At 42.6% G+C, this 17103-nt stretch overlaps 1 protein-coding gene across 2 annotated transcripts in view; it reads left to right on the top strand.

Annotated features, from left to right (window-relative positions):
• The window catches only part of JARID2 (jumonji and AT-rich interaction domain containing 2), a 199752-nt gene extending 183140 nt beyond the window's left edge, over positions 1-16612 (top strand). Inside the window, exons 12-18 of one of the 2 annotated variants that reach the window (XM_065752299.1) lie at positions 764-878; positions 3476-3581; positions 4518-4700; positions 10406-10536; positions 12518-12701; positions 14104-14211; positions 15722-16612. In XM_065752299.1, coding sequence (XP_065608371.1) covers positions 764-878; positions 3476-3581; positions 4518-4700; positions 10406-10536; positions 12518-12701; positions 14104-14211; positions 15722-15898 — 1004 coding nt within the window. In that variant the 3' untranslated portion in view covers positions 15899-16612. Of the gene's footprint in view, positions 1-763; positions 879-3475; positions 3582-4517; positions 4701-10405; positions 10541-12517; positions 12702-14103; positions 14212-15721 lie in introns of those variants that run through there. The other variant, XM_065752300.1, reaches the window with a different exon arrangement.
• Positions 16613-17103: the final 491 nt, after the last annotated feature.

Here is a 17103-nt window from a genome sequence, read left to right as displayed (position 1 = left end):
TTTCTGTGTTTGTCCTTTGTGCCCTCTGAATGTGGTAGCGTAGTCATCAAGGCCTTGATCTTTTCGGTCCTTTTGTTGAGCAGCTGCCCAGGTAGAGATGCAGTTGTAAGTAGCAGTTGGTGCTTGTGGGGTGGAAATCAGGTGTGTAGATAAAGAATTAATGAACAGTTAAGACCATATACCTGGGAGGAACTGGTTGTGCTTGCAATATCACTGTGTACTGTTGTCAGTACGTCAGTGTTCTTGTTTTGTGTCAGGGCGGTGAAAGACATACAGCTTTTTTGTGTGCAAACCTAGACAAATGTTGGGTAAAGCCACACACTAGTTTTTTTAAATGAATTGTTGCAAGTGTCACGAGCTCCAGCTGCATCTGTACCATTAGAAACATCAGCTGACAGCAAAATCCAGTCACCTGTACAGATGTTGAGCCTGGACCATGCCAGTGGGGACAAAGGGTTCACGTTTACATGTTATGTCTACACTTGACAATGTGAAGCAATCTCCTTTGATCATTGAGCTTGCGTTATGGATATTTGTAAGTAAACTAAAGGATAAAACTTTGCAGCTCTTAGAAAATATGTTCAAGGGCACTGTATTCATCTGGCAGATATTGCAGTAGTGGAAAATGCTGACTTTGTTAAATAAATTATTCACTCTGGTAGGAAGACAGCTCACAGGTAGAAGAATTTCAACTGAAATACCCTCAAACTCCTTTAATTAGAAATTGCAGTTGCTGAAAACTCATTTTCAATCTCTGTTTCAGGAGTGACAATTCCTTGGCTAAATATTGGCATGGTCTTTTCTACCTCATGCTGGTCTCGAGACCAAAATCACCTTCCATACATTGACTACTTACACACTGGTGCTGATTGCATTTGGTAGGTATTATAGCATGTTTGTTTGCGTGCTCACCACGGTGGCTCTCTGTAAGCTGGTGTTAGCAGCAGTTTGTGTAGTACCTTTTGCATGAATGAAAGTCATCTAGGAGTGTAGTCTTCGTGACTGCAGATTTAATGAAAACTATAGTATAAACTAAGTGTCAAAAACCTTTTTTGGAAGAAAAGTTTCAGTTTATCTTCCGTGGTGAATCCTTCCTGAATTCAGTGCATGTGTACTGCTTCAGATCATGATGAATTAGATTACAAACTGATGGAGAGAATAGTGGAAGCAGGTGCTGCTGGGATGTCACATACCTTTCTGTTACATTCCAATGATAATAGTGTTATTACTCAAGAGGATCATCAGTGAGAACAGATAAGGAATATAACTATTTCTTGACCAGAGAAAATCAATCAGATGGAGAGTAAAAGTTACCAAAATGCTGACCCCTCCAAAGATGAGAATTTTTCATCAGTTTCAGCAGTTCTCTGAAACCCTGAACAATGGGAGCCATTGGCTCATCGAGCAGTGTTGCAGGAGAAGATGTGCAGGGCCTGGAGTGCATGTGCTGCCCTGCTGGAGTCAGCAAAGGCCTTTGCATCCAGGAGTTCCCCATGGAGTGGCACTGGCAGTGTCAGCCGTTCTTTGTTCGTGTGCTAAGTGTGTGCCAAGTCACCTTTAATGCCTGCTCTGTGTCTGTTTCCCTCTGTGACATAGGTATAGGCTTTAATGACTGTAAATTCAAGATATCTGGACTAAATTCTGAGGTCATTCTTTATGCTGTGCTTGTAAAATGCAGTGTTTTGGAGTTGAAAAGATTGGAATGCATCCGGCCAGAGTTTTAGGGGAGGGTACTACTTCTGTTTTCCCAAGCCAAGAAGAAGAAAACAAAGAAGCCATTTGCATACCCATCATAGATGGGTTAACTTATATACAGACAGTTTCAGATGTACTTAAGAATGCTTGCCTTGATGAAACGTGGGTCATAAACAGGAGTAGCTCAGACCAGAGAAGAAGTAGCATTACTTTGTCAAAACTATTCTTCTGTGAGGCTGCCAGGCTGCATTGTCAGTTATCTTCAGAGCCCATTAAAGAGCAAACATTGAAAAGAGAAATGATCTTGTTCTGCCATGACACTCAGAGGTCTATTTTGGCTCCTCACTTCATATTTTTGATGGGTATATCAAGTGGATGAAATGGCAGAATATGCCGTAGCTGGAAGGGATCTGAATTCCCTCAGTCCTGCTGATAGTGAGTCAGTACCATGCATTTCAGTGCTGCTCCACCTTTTCACACATCCTTTCCATGCATTTTCCTGGGCCCATGGTTTAAAGGACTGCAGGCTTGAGTCTGTAGGCTGTTCCCACTATATTTTCTGACTCTGACTCTGAGTTTAAATTTAAAATATTTTAATATCCATTAAAACGTCTTTTGTAGTGTAACTGATATTCTATACAAGTGCAGCTGTTCTGCAGCACGTGCTGTTGACAGCACAGGTTCTGTGAAGTATTTGATACACAACTTGCATGTAAAATTCCTTTGGGACATGATAAGTGAACTCTGATAAGTCTTGATAAATTAGGTGATGCTTTTTATTTGCCTGAGCATAACAAATCCAAATAAAGTAATGTTGCAGATAAACCCTACCGAGGCAGAAACTCAAGGCAAGTATGGCAACCCTGGGATTTTCATTGTGTTTCCAACCAAGTTGTGCTGCACAGTTTGTAGTGCTCAGGCACCAAGTGCCACGTCTTAGGAACAGGCATTTCCACACTGGTCATCAAGTAATACCCTTCCAGCAGGGTGCAAGCAGGAGTGGGACATAGAATAGCAGTGAACTCTCACTGTATTTCATCCCTGCATCCAACAAAGTAGCAGTTCTCCAGATGTGTGAGGCAAAGTCCTCAGTTGTCTTTGTTCCTTTTTGTCATTTCTGTGAAGGGAGCACAGAGAAGACTGCTGGTTTGTTGGCTTCACAGGAGGATGTGCAACTCTGCGATATACCCCATGGTTTTAAATTTCTCTTGCTGTTTTGGCTGCTTTTAATCAGGTCTTTCGTTCATTGCAAGGGAAAAAAATGCGAGATTTGTTTAGTAAGAAAGGAAAAGAGGTGTTGTTAAGCCATCTTGTGTGCTGCCAATTTGTCTGATTTGTGGTTTCTTGATTGTTACGAACAGAAATTGTTCGTACACAGGTAATAAATATAATCACTTGTGATAAAACAGCACGTACAATGGTGCTGAAGAGATGCAAACTTCTGCTCATAATGAGGTGTTCCAGTGCCATTACGATGCGCATCATGCTATTGCTGATTTTTCTACTCCGGTTGTATAGAGCATTGAATTTGCTCTGATTGGGGATTTTGTGTCCTTCAGCATCTAGTGAACACCATCAGACCGAATTTAAATAAACAGCTTTCCATTAATCCTCCATGTTTTGCAAAAAAGAAAAAAAAACACAAAAAAACAGAACTGTGTGGGAATGCCTGTGCTTAATTTCTTCCTTTTAATCAATGTCCTGGTCTAAATTGCCCGTTACTGGGGACCATTATTTATTTCACAGTACATCTCTGTCTTTTCCTCTGACAAAACTACAGGTATTGCATTCCTGCTGCGGAGGAGAACAAACTTGATGATGTGGTACATACCCTGCTGCAAGCCAATGGCACTCCAGGGCTGGAAATGCTTGAAAGTAACGTAATGGTAGGTTAACACTGGGGGAGAGGTATTCCCAGCTGAGAATCCAAGGGTAATGGGAATACTGGTGTTCAGACTTCTTTTTTTCTCCTTACGTCATACTGATGCTGTTTTGAAAATCTGGATGCTTCATATTGGCATTTTTTTAACAAGGCTTATGTGTTACAATACTGAAATAAGAAACAAACATGACAGAACTGTAAGTGCCCGTTTAAGTGATGTATTATACATCTAAGATGTATAAAATTCACAGAGTGAAATTTGTAATCAGTTCATCTGCCGTGGCTGACAATTTACGGTAATGGTCATGAATGTGAGAAGCCAAATACTTTGAAGGATTTCAGAGTGCTTTTTTTAGCTCCCGTTTATTTTATAATTTCCATTCAGTGCATTTGAGAATGAATTTGAGAACCCTCAGCAGATTCCTTGGTTGTCCTCGTGAACATCTCTAACAGAAATGTAAAAGCAAGATGGATTCATAGAATCATAGCATGAACCATAGAATGGCTTGGATTGAAAAGGACCTCAAAGATCAACTAGTTTCAAGGCCTGTGCCGTGGGCAGGGTCACCAACAGCCAGAGCAGGCTGCTCAGAGCCACACCCAGCCTTGCCTTGAAAAGTGCAGTGACAAGCCTGTCTGAAAAGTTGTAGATGGAGAAGCAAATGGCCTGCATTACTTTTTACAAACGTTGTTTTTGGGTCTTCGTGTTTTGCGGTTGCAAGTGAAAGGTTTCAGAAGAGTCACGTGTAATTCTCACTTCAGATAACTTAAATTTCCACATGCGCTAAAGGGAAGAGAGAAAGGAAACGGTGCAGAGCTGTTAGCAGAGCGTAACTTTTCTCCAGAGCAAGTAACGTGCAGCAGTAGCTGGGAAGGAAGAGATTGAACTGTACAGCAAAGGTCTGATGCTTCTTTGTTCACTGCTTTTATGTCTTTCCAGATCTCCCCAGAAATCTTGTGTAAGGAGGGGATCAGGGTGCACCGTACTGTACAGCAGAGCGGGCAGTTTGTTGTCTGTTTTCCTGGATCCTTTGTGTCTAAAGTGTGTTGTGGCTATAGTGTTTCTGAAACAGTGCACTTTGCTACCACCCAGTGGACAAGTATGGGTTTTAAAACAGCCAAGGTAAGTTGAGAAAAGGAGTTAAAATGGATTCAGCACCCTGCCATCTAAAACAACAGCAGAACAGACATTCCAGGACAGATAGTATTGTGATACTAGTGCAACGATGTCTATTTTTGTGGAGCATTAAATAAAAAAAAAGGAAAAAAAAAATCAAAAACAAAACACTCTGCAAGGCATAAGATGATACAGTGTTTTCAGAAAAGCAAGAGAGTTAATAATCGTTAACTAAAAACTTCTGTATATTTGTAACAATCAGAAGGTTGTTATGCCTGCAGACCGGTTTGCAAGGAAGCTTTTCAAAAATCCTGTCAGAGCTACCAATAATATATTGTATGATGCTTACTACATTTTTTAGGTGATGTTTTCTAGAACCATTAGAATCTCAGGTGCAAGTATCTGGATAACTGTGCTTATTAGCTTTTATGGTAGGCAGAGTCAGTTAACACTCACAGCTGTACTGCTTGTCTTCCTCTGCCCCTTTATTCAGGAAATGCTGTTGATCAGGGCAATTTCAATTTTAATCAACTTGAAAGTTCTTAGGTTCACTGGCCAGCCCATCTGATACCAAGCTGTCTATAAGACTTCCAGTCCCTTTTTCACGCAGCTGAGGTTGACTGTCTGCAGAAACAAACAGCTGAATGGCCCAGGCATTGTTTTTTTTGCTAAGTTTCTGTGTTCTGGGTCAAGCAATGTATGCTACTAACTGCGTGTCCAACCTCCTCAGATACACTATGGGTTACAGATGTTATTTTGGTTCTCTTTTCTAGCTAAGCCAATAGTAAATTATTATTTACAGCTGCAGACCAAGTGGTTAGAAAGTAATTAAATATAATATGCCCACACCTAGGTTTTGGTTCTTTAGAGTTAATGGAATTCTTCCAGCCTGGCTATACTAATATACTGTATATTAACTTACTTGGAAATAAAAGTTATTTTATTACAGATTTATTTTGGGAGAAGGTGGGAATTGTATATGTGTGTAGGTAAGGAATGAGAATCCTGAACTAACCTTTTGTGTCCGAAGGTATACTATTATATTATCTTCATATACTGTATTTATTGCTGTACTGAATACTTGTTCGATATTGTGAAAATGCTACTCTTGTGAGACAGAAACCACTATGCAGCAATTAAAAAGCTCTTCCTGGTGCCTCAAATTCTGAAGAACAGTTTCTTTTGATTAACTTTTAAGAGCTTTGCACTGGGTAGATATAATATGACTGAAAATCCAGCAGATGCTAATCTGTGATAACCTACCTTGGAAATCGAAGTCACAGCTCTTACAAACTTTACAAGATCCACAGATGCGTGTTTATATCAAAATAACTCTGGAAACACCTACTACATTGCTCCTTTCCGTCTTTTCTTTTCCTCCTCATCTTTCTTCAAACTCTCCTCTATTCTCAACTCTCTTTAACTTTTGGAAATTCTCCCTTTGGAAGTTCTGCCTTTGTCAAGGCGCTTTGCCATTTTCAAACGCTGACCGGGATTACGCTTTTCAGAGGTTATGAAAAGTTCTGTGTAATGAGCAAGATTCCCCTTTTGGACTGTTAACGAACTCTGACAAACAACTGTACCCTACTGTCTTTCAGTTCTGGACAGCAATACTTGACAGTTTTTAGCTGTTTGATATATTAACCTTGTTTTCCCTCTGTGATACTGTGACTTGATTTTTATAGTGACTCTTTATATAACTAAATAATGTTGTTTCACTTCATGTATTGAATGACTGCTCAGTCTTCTTTAATATATGCAAAAAAAAGAAAAAGAAAAAAGAAATTCTGCATCTGAAATTGCATTGATTCCAGTTCGTAAGGACTTGGGATAATCGCTGGGGTAAAGGGACTTTGCATAAAGCCTTGTGTAAAGGGACAGACAGGTTTCACCAAAGGTCGACTGACACCAAACGTCAGACCAGGTTGCTGGCTTTGGTAAAACACCTAAAGAGCTTTTGAGTTTTTAAACTGAGAAAGCTTCAGGGTATGGAAGAGTGTTTTTTTCAGTGGCAAAGGAGTAACTCCAAATAAGGCACTTTGCTGAGACAGTAGAATTCATTTAGGAAATAGGAAAAAAGAAAATCGGTCTACATAAATGCTCGCTTGTCAGGAGGCAATGGAAATGAGTTAGAATGTGTGGTTTTCCAGGAGGGCTTTGGTAGCACAGGGCCTGCCAGAAACTTGGTGGAAAGAAGAGATTCAGCAGATAGTGTAAAACAAGAAATGCATAGGAAAGATGGAGCTAGTCATCCTGTTGGGGCAGTGTGGCTGTTACACAAGAGAGAGCTTGCAGACAAATCAGCTGGGTTTAACTCTGCCACAAGGAATATAACCCTTGAGCACTGATCTTCCAGTCCAGAACAGCAGAAGCACTGTGCTCCTGACTGTCCAGCCACATGCTGGCAGGGCCTTTATGTGTTTCCCCCGAACTTTGAGTTTGGGTTAGGGATGTGCTTTTAAAACACCACACAATTGTCACTCCTTGATTTCTGTCACAGAGCTGGCTTACCCTGAGCAGACAGAGTTGCCGTCATATGAATTGCACGTGATGTCCAGCAGTAACAGTGGTATGACCTCAGGACTTGGCTTCACTGCTCTGAAATCGAGCCATAATGCTTTACAGGCACATCCTCTTGGTATTGAGGTCCTCAGCATTGGCCATACTGCTCTGCACATCCACTTCTCCTGTTTCTCAGTGCTCAATAGCACATAGAGTGTGTCATACAAAAGGAGATGGGACAGGAAACACAGCGATAATGGAGATGCTGGTGTCCTTCCCCAACTAGATAACAGTGCTCATGTTTGGGGTGAGATACAAGAACTGAAATGGCTTCAAGGAGCAAGTAGTCAGGAAACTTACATGAGGAGAAGCTGCCTTTTCACTTCCCAGCAATGTTGGACAAACCTTTGGTGGTTCAGAACATCGGTATCAAAGAGCTGCTCTGTGATGGTGAGCAGAGATTACACAGCTTGAAAGAACAGTAAAAAACTGAAATACCCACTACCGTGGTGTTTCATTTCAGAAGACAGCCTTGCATAAAATCAAGGAAGCTTGTTAAATTGAAAATGCAGCAAGAAGGATCAAGCGATTGCGTGCAGCTTAGAAATTGCTTTAAGATGCTGTGTGAGAGGGTCACAACACAACATATGCATGTTGCCTCGCAAAACAACGGGCCAGCCCCCCACTAAACTTGGCACGGCTGAACACTAGGACAAAGGAGTCCATTTGAAATAGGACCAAAAAAAAAAAAATCCCTTTTGTGTCCAGAAGTTGAAAATGCAAATAACACAACTGCTCACCCTCCCAGGGCTCTAGCAAAATGAAGGTAAACACAGGCTAATGCAGTCCAAAAAGAGATTCTAAAGAACAACTTGCTAAAGGCACAAGGGAAAAAAAAATGTATAAAAGAATGAGAAAGGGGCAGTCAAACACAGCTTTTGTGGAGAGTTCACGCCCTCCAGGCCTTGAAACTTTTTGAAGGATGTATGGACAAAAGAGATCCAGTTGACAGAATCTGCTAGAGTTTCTGCAAGGTTTTTGGTGAGGTCCCTCAGAAAAGGCTCTTAAAGAAACTAACCTGTCACACAATAACTCAACCGATGTAAAGATAAGCAGAGGATGGGAGCACGTGATCAGGTGTTGTTGAGGAGGGAGGGCTCTTACTTTGTCCCTCAGAACAGTTCAACACATCCATAACTAAGCTAGAAAATGAAGTGCAAAGCAGAACTAATCTTTTATACTGAGGATGTTAATGTTACTAGCAGCAAAAATTAAAGCAGTGTGGTGTTACAGAGAGACTGCACGAGACTGAGTGGTCTGAGTGAGAAAATGGTAGACGAAATTCAATGCTGATAAATTTTAAATGACTTTCATGAGAGTAAGAAAATAATCCTAATTTGACAGACACAGTGGTGGGCTCAAAACAAACTCTTGTACTGAGGGAAGAGATTTTTGGCTTCCTGTGTAACTGTTGGCACAGTGCTACAGAGAGGTTAAAAAAAATCTCTATGTTAAGAATTACAGGGATGGAATAGAAAACAGCAAAAACATTGCTGTGTCGCTACACAGACTGACTTTTGGCATGGCCATGACTTGAAGACTGCAATTCTGAATCACTAATTGCAGAAAGAAGAGAATGGAACTAGAAAAAGTAAAGCAGAAACCGATGATTAGAGGTTTGAATTAGCCCCTCTGTTAGATAGAAGACCGTGGAAAATCGATGACCAATGGAAGCAGATGATAGTAAGACCAAATATAAAGTAGCAGGGAGATGACTGTTGTTATGTGAACGTTCAGCGTCACTCATATGTCATTAAAAGAAACAATTAGGCAGCAGGTCGAGACCAAGCAGAAGTCTGTTTTAAAATACTCATCCGTGTATTTCAGTACTGTATGGAAGAGAATAATGTACATGGATTCAGGAATTCAGATAAAGGCACAGATGCAGTGAGTTGTGTCACAGAACAAATGTGCACGGCTCAGGTCCCTGTACTGCCAGGCAGCAGCTGTGCACCACAGCAGTGCATTCCCTTGTTGCAGCATTTTGCAGCCGGTCACTTTTGGTGCCTGTTCTTAAGCAGCCCCGTACAATACACAAAGCAGATCTGCCACACAACAAAACTCCCCCAGTTCCCAAAAGTGCAGCTGCTCCAACCAGAGAGCTAGCTCTGCCAAAGAGGATGCATTGTGAAGAACGCTTCCCTTACCTGTGAACATTCTTTGAATGCTTTTGGATCAGCAAAGGTTATTAATTCGTGTTAAGATAGATCTTGCTATCATTTCAATGCATGCAGTCTTCGCTATTATAAAATGGTGCATTGGCTCTAATAAAAGAAATAGGAGAGCGTGTGAGTGGGCTAAAACAGGATTAACATTTTGAGGCTGAAGACGAATCTTTTTTGTTTGTGATGATTTGGCGGGCTTAGCTCCTAACCAAAGTGGTACCTTCACATTACACACCAGCATTAGTGTCATTTGAAGATTCTCAGGCTGTGTAGTCGAATGTATGCCTCCTCAGACACAGGGAAACGTCAGGTTTCTTCCAGCTGCAGAGCAAATCAAGTAATTTGCCTACGTAAGAAATACAAGAAGGGCTTAAGCTACCGAAATTGCTCAGTAACAAAACAAACTCCTGACAGCTTCTGCACAGAGCAGTCAGTACAAGGGAGAACCGAGCAGAATTAAAGCTCACTCTTCTGCCAGTTGTCTCCTTTTCCTGGCACGTGCCTGTTCTGTGGCTGTCGTCTGTATTTCTTAACCGACTGTGGTATCTTGTGCTTTGAGAGCTGGAGTCTTCAGAAGGTCAGAAGAAGAGGTCTTAATAGCTGAGAGTAGCATTAGTACATGGTTCTAAATGTATTTGGTTCTGGTGTTTTTTAATCTGTGGCATTGGTTCACTTTAAAGCATTTGCAGAAAATCTTTCTTCATAGTCCTTGCAACAGAAAGAAGAGGTCCAGTTCAGCAGAGCATTTGGGTACTTGGCTTTTCACTGAAAGGTCTGATTTATAACCACCTTTATTTCAGTGTGAAGTTGGTTCTAAGCTGACTTTCAGTTAGCAGCATAAGCACTTTGCTTAACTTGCAATACAGAAAACTTCTGCTTCTTGTTGTTTTAGAAGGGTACTTTTTGCTGTATTGAATTAATCCTGGGTAACTTTTTTTTGTTTTCAAATTTGCTGAAGAACTAATTGGGAACTTTCTGTCTCAGGAAATGAAGAGACGACGTATAGCCAAACCATTTTCAATGGAAAAGTTGCTTTATCAGATTGCAACAGCAGAAGCAAAAAAGGAAAATGGACCGACTCTGAGTACGATATCATCACTTCTTGGAGAGCTCAGGTAATGAATCGGGGCCTGTTGTACCTATTTTCTTTTCATTGACAGACTCCAGAGGTGGATAATGTAAGTAACCATTTTAGACGCGTATCTCGCTCCTACTTAACTGAGCAAATCTATTTGAAGACAGCCACATGTGGAAGAAGCAATTTCCCTGGCTGATGTGAGGGTGCCCGTGGTTAGGATGTCTTACTCTAAGAATTCCATACTTCTGGCACCATCAAAGAATTAAGTACGGCTTAGCTTGGGTTTTTATTCTGTTGATCCTTGGTGCTGAGAGTCGAGACTTCCTGATGTGTTACGTGGGCTACATGGTGCCAAGCAGTTAAGCACCGCTTAGTTTTTAACCTCTTGGCATCAGTAGCCACTGTCAATCCATGCCAGTTGTATGGGTTTTGCAGCAGGAACCCTTGTCTTCAGCTTCAAGATTGTTATACTGCAGTTGCACAATGTACTTTGTATGCAGAGAGATGTCTTTTTTTTAAACCAGTCAGTGAGCAGCTTGTATGCATTTGAACACTTATAAGAACAAATGCTTCACGCTCCTTTTTCTCTCCACAGTGATTAAGGAAACATGTTTAGGGTTTCTCTTAAGATAGGTAAAATAGAAAATATGATGTTGCCTGGCTTCCTGTGTAATGTTCTTCTCTTTTGTTCCCTACCATGTAGTTGCTACCTATCTTTCAAGTTTGTGACAACTGGTACTCGAGATGCCAAGAAAGTTTTGATGAATGGAATCTACAAACTGTATTTAACTAACTAGCATGTTCATTTGGAAAATTTCCAGTGACATATTGAAGGGGAATACAGCCCATGTGTTGTTATAGTGTTCAGAAAGAAATACAAAGAGGTGTGCTGACTCCCCCTCCCAGGTGTGCTGACTGCTTTACCTGCAGCTGGTTCCCCTGCAGGAATAATCACTTCCATGAGCACTTCTTTTTCCTTGAAGAGGAAAAGTCTGCAAGTGTGAAAGGTGAAACAGAGATGTTGGTGCTCGCTGTAAGAGATCACATCGACCTCTATCAGAGTGGTTCTCAAACTTGTTCTTATACTGAGGTTGGAATTCTCTGGAGAATATCAGTCCTTCCCGTGGCTGCTTATGTAAAACAAAACCCCAAACCTGAAAAGCACAACCAAAGTGGAACAATGCACCATATATATATATTTTTTCTCCGTTCTGTTTTGCTTGTTTGTTCTGTGTCTCGCTTTCTCCTCTCCTGACCCGCCGTGCCACTTGCTTAGCATGGCTCTCCACCCATCTTCGGCAGTGTCTGGTGGTGAGCATCCCTATGCTCCCCTTCCACGTGCTCAGCTCACTCCACGCAGCTCCGGCCCCACCTGCTCTCGCAACGCTGCACAGTTCCGTACAGGACGCGCTGGCCGCCTTGCAGATACAGTGGGTGGAGGGCGGCCCGAGGGCTCAGTGATTGTTTTTAGTTGATATGTCCTTCTTTTTCCCCCGGGTATACAGCAAGGTCTTCGTCTTTTGGCACAGCAGCTTGCCCTGCTCCCCCTTTCCTGCCTGAAGCACCTCCCGGCAGCAGGTCCTTGGTTCTCCGGCCTCCTGCTGAAGGTGGCTGTGTGTGGCAACGGCTCCTCCTCCTCAAGGTAGCTTTTGGCAACTTCAGGAAAGGCAGCCGCGTTGTCAGCCACGTCGCTCAGCTCTCCACACTCCCCGGGCACCCACTGACCTCGAGGAAGTACTCGGCAGCCCCCGGTGCTTTGCGGAGCAGTTTGAGAACCACTGGCTTGATACAGTGGTCACAGTTAAATCTTGAGACGCCTTTTGCAGTTAGGCAGCATCCCTGTGGTGCTGGCTGGCTCTCAGCATGCATATAGGGAATGGCACCAACCTCCAGCAACACTCAGGGCTTTGCTGCGTGCAGTTACGACTTCAGGGACGATGGTGGTAAAAGGGTGACTGTGGTTGGCTTTGTGGTGCTGCGAGGAACTGCTGGTTTCTGATTGCATCCACTGTTCACAGGGACACGGAGCTGAGGCAGCGGCAGCAGCTTTACGAGGCAGGTCTCCACTCCTCGGCACGCTACGGCAGCCACGACAGCAGCAGCACGGCAGTGGATGGAAAGAAAAAGCCTCGAAAGTGGTTGCAGTTAGAAACGTCAGAGAGAAGGTGTCAGATTTGTCAGCACCTGTGCTATCTGTCCATGGTGAGTACAGTCCCGAGCCGCTCCTGGGGGCCTGCAGCCTCTGTTGTAACACACTGCAGCGGTCTGTAAGCATTGGAGGGAAAATTCATGACTCTGGGGTCACCTCACACACATCACACAGGCTGCCGGTGTCGGTTTGTGTCACCTTAGGCAGTGGTGACAGAAAACAAGGGTTAGTGTCAGCTAGCTTCCTCCCCCATAAGGAAGGAAGGAGTCATCTGAGCCACTTTCAGGCACTCAAGTGTGTCCATGTTGCACAAAGAGGTAACAAAGGTATCTGTAGGCTGCTGACAGCAGCGAGTCACAGCACAGCACTTCTCAGGATGAATGAACCAGCAACAAAAATGCGTGCCTCGAGCTGCGGGCACACAGCCCGTGCTGCTGGTTGCCCTGGATGTCCCCTTACCCATCAAGCTGAGATGCTGTAACAACTTCTGTCTGAAAACAGAAAGTCACACATGATAACTTTGTCAGAGGCAGCTGCCTGCTGCTTGTAAAGGCGTGCCAGTGGTCAGGTTCTTGGCTGTATGCAGAACAATCAGAAATATGGCAGGTTTCATTGAACACACAAAAAGCCCTTCCCACTGCTCCCTGCACCATCTAATGCCAAGATTAAATACTTAAATACATGTGATACAGTATCTCCATATTCCATCCTTTCTGTTCTGTAATCTTTAGTTTTTTTTCCAACCTAAATATTAATTTTTTTAAGGGAAATACAATGTTAAATGATGAGCTGTAGCTGTTTCTCTCCCTAGGACAGAATGCCAGACACGTTTAAGCAGAACTAGTTTGAAGTTACTTCAAAATGAGTTGTAAAAAAAAAAAACAATACTGAACCAAACCAGAAACTCTGATTCTGGTCAGCTTGCTGTGGACACACTGAAATCGTGTAAATATAATCAAGGAAATAATTTTTCTTTCTCATTCTTAATGGCAGCGAGTGACAGGAAGCAGCCAACTTGCTTCCAGGCTGAATTTGCAGGAGTGGCAGCCAGCAGCTGAGTGTGACCCCCACTGGCTCAGATGGCAGCTGGGGGTCCTGGGGCCACACTGCTGGTTTTGTTCGGACTCAAGGTGGCGTTTAAAGTAATGAGAAACTGCTGCTTTCAGGAAGCTGTCAGGACACATGTTAGATACCAGTAAGGCTTCATGCAGTAACACTTATTAGATTTATCCTTCGTTACTACTGGTGTTTTTTAATTGATAGGCATTGGCCAGCATTAGCACTCACTTCACAATGCGTGTGCATCTTGTTAACCACGCCCCTCCCCCCCCCACTTCACTGATTTATTAATGAAATACAGACATAATGATACATCACAAAGGGAAAGAGTGAGGACGCAACCTGGCTTCAGCTTGGAGCTCACTGCATTTCCCCCACCCGTTCCTATTTTGGTAGGTTGTACAGGAGAATGAAAACGTTGTCTTCTGCTTGGAGTGTGCCCTGCGGCACGTGGAGAAACAGAAGTCTTGTCGGGGACTGAAAATGATGTACCGCTACGATGAGGTTTGTGCAACCGTCACAGCTTTCCTCTTCTGCTGTTGTTTTAAGTCTGCTCACAGAGTACTTGTAGATGAGAGGCCCAGCAATGGCCAGGAGTCAGTGTGCAGGCAGATAAACGAGCGCAGAACTCACGGCGGTGATTTAGGACCGTGCCTGGACACCGGGCAAATGCTGCATTGCGGATCAGTCAGACACAGCTCCTTATGTGCCCACTTAGCACCTTCTGTGGAAGAACTGTGTTGTGGGTGGGGTGGATGGAGGAGGAGCTGTTTGTTAGCGTGAGCCGTGGGTAGGGGCGCAGCGGGAGAATTTACCAAATTGGCTCTTTGAGAGCAGTGCTGATACATGCAGCTCTGAGGAGGATGGCTCAGCAGCTTCTGATGTGCGCAGAGGTCCAGAGGGGGGAAAAGAAATTAAAAAATAGAGAAAGCTTGGAAAAGTTGTGCCATTCAGGCAGGCTTTGATTTTTCACTGTGGGCTCCATTGTGCTTCATGTGCTGCAGCTGCAGACAGGTAGAATCTAGGATGTCCAGGCAACAGTGGAACTGGCTTTGTAACACAGTATGGGTGCATCAGGAGGCTCCTGGACATTTATATGTATTTCTCTAATTCCTGAGCTTCTTCAGGCTCTTATATCCAGGTCTTCACAGGACTGATAACTCCGTTGAGGTTTTCAGAGCTGCTCTTCACCAGCACCACAAAAAGCAATGATTGGTTTTAGAATTACAAAGCAGGGATTTGGGGCTACGTTGGGAAAGGAAAAATCTCTCCTTCAATACTGGATAATATTTTTTCCCCAAATGAAAAGACTCTCTCAAGTCGTGCACTTCGGCAGGATACTGTGTGCCTGGTGGATGTTATGTAATTTTTTTTGAGCGCCGCAAATAGGGAGAGAGAGCTCCTGCACGTCAGATGCCATCTGTTAAATCTATTTAACTGTTCGTGAGCTTTGCCCACAACCAGCTTCCTAAGGTTCATGCCAGGGGGGGACAGTTCCCTACCCCAGACTTCATCAAACCACTGACTGCCACGAGAGGAGGAGTGGAGATGCAGTGCAGAGACTGTGCTGTGCTGTTCTGCTTCTGCTAGACAGCAGTAAAGCAAAATAGCATGACAGCAGTCTGGATAGGAGAAAGCAGGACCTTCTCCCTAAGTTTCAAATAAGTAAGTATTCAGTGATCAGCAGATAGCAAGCGTTGTCAGCTGCAGTATTAAGTTTTGGCTCTGCTGCGCTGTATCTGTGCAGCCCTGATTCATCACAGTCCTGTCACCCATCACTGACTTTGTATTTGGAGGCATGAAACTGCACCAAAGGTGCCATTCTAGGTGCTATGGCACTATGACATAGTACACACGGTTGTGTGGGCTGCTGTGCAGTTAGTTAGCAAAGAAGCAGATATTTCCTCCTGGTTAGGTGCTGTCATTCAAAGCGCTCCATCGCTGCATCAAACAGAAGTGCCCGGAAAAAGGAAGGATGCTCACTTGTGTTTTGTTTTCCCACTTCCTTGAACAGGAACAAATAATCAGTCTGGTCAATCAAATCTGTGGAAAAGTATCTGGTAAAAATGGCAGCATTGAGAACTGTATCAGCAAGCCCACACCAAAAAGAGGACCTCGGAAGAGAGCGACAGTCGACGTGCCATCATCCAGGCTTTCATCCTCCAGTTCATCCAAAAGTGCTTCAAGTTAATCCTGAAGATGCCAACACTCTCATTTTGTCAATTTATATATATTTTTTGTAATTATTATACCATAGTTTGGAGTACTTGCTGTAGAATACAAGCTGTCTTTGCACTAGCTCTAAAGAAGATTTTCTTCTGGTTTTAGAGAACTAATTTTGTTTTAGCATTAAACTGTTGAATTTTATTTTTTTTTTTGTACTTAGGATAGATAGATACAGCAGTCTGATTTTTTTAAACTGCCGTACGTTCACTGTTTTACAAGCGGCGAGAGGGGCTGATAAATATTAATTTGTATTGTCCCCATGGCTGAGGAAATAAAGAGCCTTTTTGGTAACTGTGAAGAAAGGCTTTTAACCCATTTTTTGACTAGGTTAAAGTTGGCTGTGTTTTATAATTTGTTCTCCAGTCATGTGAGCAGATTTTTCTAGAGAGGAAAGGGATGGGAGACAAAAAAAAAAAAAAAAAAGAAAAAAAAAACTTGAAAGAAATTGCTTTACTTTGGCTGTCTTTTATTCTGTCACAGCAAGCGGAGTTTTGTAATTTTTTAAATTGGAGAATACACACTTTCTTTGGGAGGTTATGGCAGCTGAAGATGGACTTTGTTTCCTAACTGTAGGCAAAAGGAGGAGAGTTGGAGTATGTTCTCTTTTACCAGCACATCACTATGCATCTGTTTTGAGGGGGAAAATAACTAATAAAAAAAATTAAGAAAAAAAAAAAAAGGAGGAAAAAAAGACTGCCTGCCTTGAGGAGTCACGCGAGGGAAAACTGTGCCTGATTTCATTAGGAAATCCATTCTGTTATTTTTTGGTGCTGTTGGCTACTTTATCAAAAACCCTTCAATAGCATCCTTTAAAAAAAGAAAAAAAAAGAAAAAAAAAAGAAAAAGAAAAAAAAGTGATCGAAGCCATAAGTGCTTCTTTTGTCATAGACGTGCAATCTTTTTAACATTCCATTTCCATTCCACTGCTGTTTTTCACACCTTGACACCGTCGAGCATTAATTTTTGTTTCGAATTCGTTTCATGATCGGATCACGTTTAGAGCCACTAGCAGGTCTGCGTATTTCTTTTGAATGTGAAAATGCATTTGCTTTCATCTTGTCTCTTTTTTCTCTTCATGTTGTAACAAAAAAAAAAAAAAAAATCACACCTTTTGTACATATGCCTGTAAATTTTTTTAAATACTTGAGCCTTTTCTTGGGGTGGGGGGAG

Source organism: Cyrtonyx montezumae, unplaced genomic scaffold (genome assembly GCF_038088225.1).
Source record: "Cyrtonyx montezumae isolate F1298 unplaced genomic scaffold, pur_monq_1.0 scaffold_8, whole genome shotgun sequence".
Classification (NCBI taxonomy): Eukaryota; Metazoa; Chordata; class Aves; order Galliformes; family Odontophoridae; genus Cyrtonyx; species Cyrtonyx montezumae.
Note: the sequence above shows the minus strand (reverse complement) of the source record. Positions and strands in the feature narration are given on the sequence as shown.